This window comes from Pseudorasbora parva, chromosome 15, assembly GCF_024679245.1.
Source record: "Pseudorasbora parva isolate DD20220531a chromosome 15, ASM2467924v1, whole genome shotgun sequence".
NCBI lineage: Eukaryota > Metazoa > Chordata > Actinopteri > Cypriniformes > Gobionidae > Pseudorasbora > Pseudorasbora parva.
Window position 1 is genome coordinate 44,497,569 of NC_090186.1, and position 10,000 is coordinate 44,507,568.

Sequence of the window (10,000 nt, forward strand, 5' to 3'; positions counted from 1 at the left end):
CACACCCAGATCAGAATACACACCTCACACACCACCAATAACACACCCAGATCAGAATACACACCTCACACACCACCAATAACACACCCAGATCAGAATACACACCTCACACACCACCAATAACACACCCAGGTCAGAATACACACCTCACACACCACCAATAACACACCCAGATCAGAATACACACCTCACACACCACCAATAACACACCCAGATCAGAATACACACCTCACACACCACCAATAACACACCCAGGTCAGAATACACACCTCACACACCACCAATAACACAACCAGATCAGAATACACACCTCACACACCACCAATAACACACCCAGATCAGAATACACACCTCACACACCACCAATAACACACCCAGATCAGAATACTCACCTCACACACCACCAATAACACACACGAGATCAGAATACACACCTCACACACCACCAATAACACACCCAGATCAGAATACACACCTCACACACCACCAATAACACACCCAGATCAGAATACTCACCTCACACACCACCAATAACACACACGAGATCAGAATACACACCTCACACACCACCAATAACACACCCAGATCAGAATACACACCTCACACACCACCAATAACACACCCAGATCAGAATACACACCTCACACACCACCAATAACACACCCAGGTCAGAATACTCACCTCACACACCACCAACAACACACCCAGGTCAGAATACACACCTCACACACCACCAATAACACACCCAGATCAGAATACACACCTCACACACCACCAATAACACACCCAGGTCAGAATACTCACCTCACACACCACCAATAACACACCCAGATCAGAATACTCACCTCACACACCACCAATAACACACCCAGATCAGAATACACACCTCACACACCACCAATAACACACCCAGATCAGAATACTCACCTCACACACCACCAATAACACACACGAGATCAGAATACACACCTCACACACCACCAATAACACACCCAGATCAGAATACACACCTCACACACCACCAATAACACACCCAGGTCAGAATACACACCTCACACACCACCAATAACACACCCAGATCAGAATACACACCTCACACACCACCAATAACACACCCAGATCAGAATACACACCTCACACACCACCAATAACACACCCAGATCAGAATACACACCTCACACACCACCAATAACACACACAGATCAGAATACACACCTCACACACCACCAATAACACACCCAGGTCAGAATACACACCTCACACACCACCAATAACACACCCAGATCAGAATACACACCTCACACACCACCAATAACACACCCAGATCAGAATACACACCTCACACACCACCAATAACACACCCAGGTCAGAATACACACCTCACACACCACCAATAACACACCCAGATCAGAATACACACCTCACACACCACCAATAACACACACGAGATCAGAATACACACCTCACACACCACCAATAACACCCAGATCAGAATACACACCTCACACACCACCAATAACACACCCAGATCAGAATACACACCTCACACACCACCAATAACACACCCAGATCAGAATACACACCTCACACACCACCAATAACACACCCAGATCAGAATACACACCTCACACACCACCAATAACACACCCAGATCAGAATACACACCTCACACACCACCAATAACACACCCAGATCAGAATACACACCTCACACACCACCAATAACACACCCAGATCAGAATACACACCTCACACACCACCAATAACACACCCAGATCAGAATACACACCTCACACACCACCAATAACACACACGAGATCAGAATACACACCTCACACACCACCAATAACACACCCAGATCACAATACACACCTCACACACCACCAATAACACACCCAGGTCAGATTTACACTCTACCATACACTGTACTAAATGCTTGTGAGGATTACGAACATTGTGTTCTTTTTGTTTTGGATGCAAAAATGATTTACAATTATTTTGCGGTGATAATTCAGTCTCAGTTTAGCCCACATAGCCTTCTGTCGTGCTCACTGTGTGAAGAGTTGTCCTTGCGTCTTTAAAAAGCTTGAAGTACCTTTTACAAGAACATATTTTCTTGCGTTACAGCGCCCCCTATCGCTGTAAACTAATGAGACTTGGCATGTTTGCTTAGACTGTCCTGATGGTCATCTGTACCATTTTTTGTGAAGTTCAGACGTCCCATTACCATTATACCGGTCGATTAGTGATTATGGGTCACTTAATCTGTTGAGCAGAGAGTGTGATAGCGTCTCCGTCTTCATGTGCTTCTGGGACTGATGCTCATTACTTATGCTGAGAGCTGCATAATATGCATGAACTTTGGCTGTGTGAGAGAGAGTGTGTGTGAGAGAGAGTGAGTGTGTGTGTGTGTGTGTGTGTGTGTGTGTGTGTGTGTGTGTGTGAGAGAGAGAGTGATCAATCAATCAATCAACTTTATTTATATAGCGCTTTTACAATCACGATTGTGTCAAAGCAGCTTCAGTGTCAAACAGGATAATATTGCGACAAAATTAGATTTGGCTGTACAGTCGTTCTGGAGTAAACAGTGATGTTATCAGCTTATTTTAATTTATCATATAGCGACAATGTTGGCAGATCACTATTATAGTTTATAGAATTAAATAAGACCTAATTCATATATTTTATTTGTATAATAAGTTGAATAACTTTAATCATATTTTTAGTGTCCCCAACTGAGCAAGCCAAGCCAAAGGCGACAGTGGCAAGGAACCAAAACTCCATCAGGGCATGATGGAGAAAAATAAACCTTGGGAGAAACCAGACTCAGTCGGGGTGCCAGTTCTCCTCTGGCCTATTAACACACCGTGTAAGATTATTATTCTGGCAACCTTACAGGTCGGAAATCATATTAGATCGGATTATTCAAAATTTTCAGGGTATCACGGAAGAGACAGATTTATTTAGGATGGGGCGTCAATTACACAAGAGTATGAATACATGAAAGATCGGAATTATTGCGCCGAAGACGGGTTTTGAGCATGTCGTGCCAGTGAGGCAAATTCGGAGGAGACACCATTTGACACGGCTCAGCAGACACTCCAGGATGCGTTGGTCATGTCCAGGCAGGTCCACCATCCGATCCGGACAGGGCCCAGATCCGGGATAAACCTCGGGATAAACAGAGAGACTAACATTAGCGTAGATGTCACTCTTTTTATGATGTAACGAGTACATCAGGTGTTATGGGAAGTGTTCCCGGTTCCGGCTGACCTAGTTAATGCAGCCTAACAATCAGTCAATTGATTTGAATAATGAAAGTTAAAAATGTTCTATGTGTATGCCATAGTAAAGAGATGTGTTTTTAGTCTAGATTTAAACTGACAGAGTGTGTCTGCTTCCCGAACAATGCTAGGAAGACTATTCCACAGTTTAGGAGCTAAATAGGAAAATGATCGACCGCCTGCAGTTGATTTAGATATTCTAGGTATGATCAACTGGCCAGAGTTTAGAGACCGCAATAGACGTGATGGAGTATAATGTGTTAAGAGCTCGCTTAAGTACCGGGGAGCTAAACTATTTAGTGCTTTGTAAGTAATAAGCAAGATTTTAAAATGTATGCGATGTTTAATAGGGAGCCAGTGCAGTGTTGACAGAACTGGACTAATATGATCATACTTCCTGGTTCTAGTAAGAACTCTAGCTGCTGCGTTTTGGACTAGCTGGAGTTTGTTTATTAAGCGAGCAGGGCAACCACCCAGTAGAGCATTACAATAATCTATCTATCTATCTATCTATCTATCTCAGGGCAACCACCCAGTAGAGCATTACAATAATCTATCTATCTATCTATCTATCTATCTCAGGGCAACCACCCAGTAGAGCATTACAATAATCTAGCCTTGAGCTCATGAACGCATCGACTAACTGTTCAGCATTTGGCATTGAAAGCATGTGCCGTAATTTAGATATATTTTTAAGATGATAGAATGCGGTTTTACAGATGCTAGAAACGAGGCTTTCAAATGAAAGATTGGTATCAAAGAGCACACCCAGGTTCCTCACTGACGACGAGGGCTTGACAGAGCAGTCATCAAGTGTTAGACAGTATTCTCGGTTACTACTTGTGGAGCTTTTCTGTCCAATAATTAAAAATTCAGTTTTATCTGAATTAAGTTGCAGAAAATTACTATTCATCCAATTTTTTATATCAGCTATGCATTCTGTTAATCTTGTGAATTGGTAGGTTTCATCAGGGCATGAGGAAATATAGAGCTGAGTATCGTCAGCATAACAATGAAAACTAACGCCATGTTTCCTAATGATATCTCCCAGTGGTAGCATATACAGGGTGAAAAGCAACGGTCCTAACACTGAGCCTTGCTCAGTGTGAGTGAGTGTGTGAGTGTGTGTGTGTGTGTGTGTGTGTGTGTGTGTGTGTGTGTGTGTGTGTGTGTGTGTGTGAGAGAGTGAGTGTGTGTGTGTGTGTGTGTGTGTGTGTGTGTGTGTGTGTGTGTGTCCTTGTTTATATTACATTGTAGGGACCAGCCAGCGGTCCCCCACTTTTCAAAAGGCTTATAAATCACACAGGAGGAGTTTTTTTGAGAAAGTAAAAATGCAGAATGTTTCCTATGATGGGTAGGTTTAGGGGCAGTGTGTGTGTGTGTGTGTGTGTGTGTGTGTGTGTGTGTGATGGGTAGGTTTAGGGGCAGTGTGTGTGTGTGTGTGTGTGTGTGTGTGTGTGTGTGTGATGGGTAGGTTTAGGGGCAGTGTGTGTGTGTATGTGTGTGTGTGTGTGTGATGGGTAGGTTTAGGGGCAGTGTGTGTGTGTGTGTGTGTGTGTGTGTGATGGGTAGGTTTAGGGGCAGTGTGTGTGTGTGTGTGTGTGTGTGTGATGGGTAGGTTTAGGGGCAGTGTGTGTGTGTGTGTGTGTGATGGGTAGGTTTAGGGGCAGTGTGTGTGTGTGTGTGTGTGTGTGTGTGTGTGTGTGTGTGTGTGTGTGTGTGTGTGTGTGTGTGTGTGTGTGTGTGTGTGTGTGTAGGTTTATCTCTCTCTTCACACTTCACGAAGACCGCAGCACCGGTGGTTATTTCCTCTCCTGTGAAACCTCCGTCCTCCACTCACACACTCCTGATAAAATAGCACACCAGACATCTCTTACAGAAAGCCTATGCTATCACTCTTTTCCCTCGACAGGCGTTCTGTGCTAGTATTCAATCCTCAGGTTATATTTAACAGAAGCAAATGCACTATTACAAATCATATACGCAAAAGGTACACCTAGCATTCAAAAGGGGGTTAATGTTTTTGAAAGGCTGCATTTATTTGATCAAAAATAAAGTAAAGCAGTGAAATATTAATATTCCTCCAGTGTAGATCATCTGTTCTCTGTGTGAATATATAGTAAAGTGTGATTTATTCCTGTGATCAAAGCTGAATTTATCATCATTACTCCAGTCTTCAGAGTCACATGATCCTTCACTAATCATCCTCAGATGAGGATTTGATGATCAACACACACTTATGATTATTATCAGTGTTAAAGTCAGTTCATATTTTTTTGGAAACTGTGACACATTTTTATTTTTCAGGATTCTTTGATGAATAGAAAGTGCAAAAGAACAGACTGTACGAATAACATTATACATGTCTTTACTGTCACTTTTCAATGATCAATTCAATGCATTTTTGAAAGTTAGGGTATATTTCACACCAGCTGAAAGAGTCCATACCCAGAGCCGCTTTAAGCCTTTCCTAAGTGTGCTTTCCTCTGTGAGATTATAAGACCAGCACAGCCGTGTGAACTCAAACGTGTTGGAGTCTGGAGGAGATAATTGCTTCATTTGTGCTGGATTGTTTTATTTTTATCTTTGTCTTTGCTCATTTGACCAGCAAACTCAAATTAAGCGAGAAAGAAAGTGTGATGAAGGAGAAAAACGAGAGAGTGTCAGAGAGCGAGTGTGAGAAAGAGAGGAGGTGTAATATCATCGATTCGCAGCTCTCGCTGTTCAGCCTGATGGCAAATCTCTCTGACATAAAAAAAACATCACTTTTATATTTATAATAATTCAAATTAATCACATTTCTATTGTTATTATCTCATCTTTTAACATGCAAAATGACTTAGACAAACAATCAGCCATGCAGCAGTAAGTGGAAATCAAAACAACTGCAAAAACAAACAAACAAATAGGTAAACAAACAAACAAACAACTAAATAATAGGTAAACAAGTAAATAGGTAAACAAACAAATAAATGGGTAAGCAAAAAAATAGGTAAATGAATAAATAAATAAGTAAACAAATAGGTACGTAAACAAACAATAAACAGGCAAACAAACAAATAAACAGGTAAACAAACAAGTAAATAGGTAAACAAACAAATAAAAGGTAAGTAAACAAACAATAACTGGGTAAACAAACAAACAAATAAATAAATAAACAAACAAATAAATAAATAGGTAAGCAAATAAATAGGTAAGCAAACAAATAAATAGGTAAATAAATAAACAAATAGGTAAGTAAACAAACAATAAATAGGTAAATAAATAAATAAATAAATAGGTAAACAAATAAACAGGTAAACAAATAAATAGGTAAATAAATAAACAAATAGGTAAGTAAACAAACAATAAATAGGTAAACAAACAAATAAATAGGTAAACAAATAAACAGGTAAGCAAACAAATAAACAGGTCAATAAATAGGTAAGTAAACAAACAATAAATAGGTAAACAAACAAGCAAATAAATAAAAAGGTAAACAACTAAATAGGTAAGCAAACAAATAAATAGGTAAATAAATAAACAAAATGTAAGTAAACAAACAATAAATAGGTAAACAAACAATCAAACAGGTAAACAAACAACTACATAATGGGTAAACAAGTAAATAGGCAAACAAACAAATAAATGGGTAAACAAACAAATAAATGGGTAAACAAAAATAGGTAAATGAATAAATAAATAAGTAAACAAAAAGGAAAGTAAACAAACAATAAACAGGTAAACAAATAAACAAACAAATAAATAGGTAAACAAACAAATAGGTAAACAAACAAATAAATGGCTACACAAAAAATAGGTAAATGAATGAATAAATAAGTAAACAAATAGGTATGTAAACAAACAATAAATAGGTAAACAAAAACAAACAGGTAAAAAAATAGGTAAGTAAACAAACAATAAATAGGTAAACAAACAAACAGGTAAATAAATAAATAAATAAATAAATAAATAAATAAATAAATAAATAAATAAATAAATAAATAAATAGTTAAGTATACAAACAATAAATAGGTAAACAAACAAACAGGTAAAAATAAAATAAATAAATGGGTAAACAAACAAATAGGTAAGTAAACAAACAATAAATAGGTAAACAAACAGACAGGTAAACAAATAAATAAATAGGTAAGTATACAAACAATAAATAGGTAAACAAACAAACAAAAAGGTAAACAAACAAATACATAAATAAAAATGTAAGTAAGCAAACAATAAATGGGTAAACAAACAAACAAAAAATAAATACGGTAGACTGGTCAGTTACACAGTGAATGACATAAACTAATAAATGAGACATAATATGCAGCCAAATATACACAGGACAACGCGTATATTAAAAAATATGTGAGTATATAATTTAAAAGTATTATTAATGAATCAAATAAAATCTTTTGGAAGTGTTCAGTATTTATTTCAATATTTATGTATTTGCGCTGAAATGACTTTAAAGCCACATTTAATAAACAATTTCAACAAAACATTGACACCAAAAATGTGTCAAACACAAAAAACTCTAATAAAGGAGGAAAGTCCAACTATGCTGCGTGTTTAGTTCAGTGAGTGGCCAATTATCATCATGACAACAAATATATGGCGTTTAATTATAATCATCATTAAAAATGCAATATCATATATTAATATTATATGGTATTATATAAATAATTGTATACATAATTATTTTTATGTTGCATTTTTAAATCAATGAGTGATGTCCAATTACCATCATAAAAATATTATATAATAATAGTATACATAATTATTTTTATGTTTAAATAAACAAGTGGTGTCCAATTATATATATAATAACACAAATATTTCATTTCAATTCTGTATAAAAATGGCGAATACATTTTGACAGTCTGAGTCAAAGAGATGTTGAAAGTTGTCTGATTTTATAATATTGTATTATATGATATGATATTACTATTACTGATAATACGGTTTCATTTGTTACTTTGAAAATGGAAGGGGAAGTCAAGTGCATTGCATTGTGGGATATGCACTCTATTAGTATACTCTTTACTGCACATTTCTGCAAATGCGGTTATTAACCAGAGGCGGACAAACTACACAACTTCATTACTGGAGTAAAAGTAAAAGCACTGCTGGTCAAATATTACTCCATTCCAAGTGAAAGTTGTAAAAACAGATTTTTACTTGAGTAAAAGTACAGAAGTATTTGTTTTCAAAAGGACTTAAGTATCAAAAGTACATTTCCTGTTATATGTCGCCGCATTATTGTATTATAGTTGTATAAATGCACATTATGCCATCATGGTTTAAGCCAGTCAGTGACGCTCCATCTGACACACTAGCAGACGACTAACTTAAACTCATTTAAATACTTGTAGAAAAGTTACAAAGCTGCTGTCACTTTAAGGCCGAATGCACGGATCCAATACACTGACACACATCTGATATTCTCACACTGTTCACCTTCACTGAAGACAGAATCAACTTTGTTTATGTGAATCCTCCACTAAATGAGCATTTGGACATCCGTCTTCTTCCATTTTGCTCTAAACTATAAATCAGTGTTTAATAAATGCTGTGAAATCATTGAACTTCACGAGACTCTACAAGAGTGATTCCTGAAAGGCTTTCTGCAAAAACCCAAACACCTTTTAAAGAAGAAAAAAATCATCACTGACTTTCAAAGCTGCGACAGAAACGACTTTCCACTTCGAGGACCTTGATAGAAATGTAGTGGAGTAAAGAGGACGATATTTGTCTTTCAGATGGAGTGAAGTTAAAGTCAGAAGTTTCCAGAAAAAATAATACTCCAGTAAAGCACAGAGACTCAAACAGTGAACTTAAGTAGAGTACTCGAGTAAATGAGCTGAGCTACTGTCCAGCTCTGGTATTAATACACACTGAGCTAACCTGATCTGCGTCTGTCTCTAGGGATGATGGGAAGGAGGGTCTGAAGTTTTACACCAACCCGTCGTACTTCTTCGACCTGTGGAGAGAGAAAATGCTGCAGGACACAGAAGACAAGAGGAAAGAGAGGCGGAAACAGAAGGTAAAGGGGGCGTGGTCTATATGCAAATGAAGCAACCAGAATGGGCGTGGTTTACGGGGATATTGAGGGCATCGGCCACTTACATTTCAATCATTTTTCACTCATGTTTCTGATCATAGGCGTCAGAAGCAAATAAAAAGTGGGTGGGTCCTCTCTCAGAATTTCTTTTTACTGGAGTAACGTTGCCATTTACATTTAACACAAAAATACCGACGCTTACTAAACGATTGATTGGGCCAGACAAAATGACAGAAATCATTAAAGCGTCTAATGTGTTTAATAATAAGTGTTTCTCGGTTAGGGGTAAACAGACGTGCTGAATTAGAGACGATAAAAGTGAGTGGGTCTTGTCCCACACACACACACACACACACACACACACACACACACACACACACGCACACACACACACACACACACACACACACACACACACACACACACACACACACACACACACAATGGTTCCAACGCCCATGTTTCTGATTAATCAGTGTTTTGATGTCTTCTTGTTCTAAACATTGACATCACGTGTTTGGATGTTTAAGGCTCTAGATAAACTGGTTTTACTTTTTTGGCCGTGGGAATTTGTAAATGAGCGTGAGGTGTTTTCTGACTGTGTTTAGATTGCAGACTAACACACACACACACACACAGAATGAGATGAGCTGATGTCTAGAGCGCTGAGGTTT

General features: G+C 38.0%; 1 protein-coding gene across 1 annotated transcript in view; it reads left to right on the forward strand.

Moving 5' to 3' along the window:
- The window catches only part of wasf1 (WASP family member 1), a 56,992-nt gene that overhangs the window by 34,570 nt on the left and 12,422 nt on the right, over positions 1-10,000 (forward strand). The window contains exon 5 of the mRNA XM_067418341.1: positions 9,191-9,308. Within this exon, the coding sequence (XP_067274442.1) occupies positions 9,191-9,308 (118 nt within the window). The remainder of the gene's footprint in view (positions 1-9,190; positions 9,309-10,000) is intronic.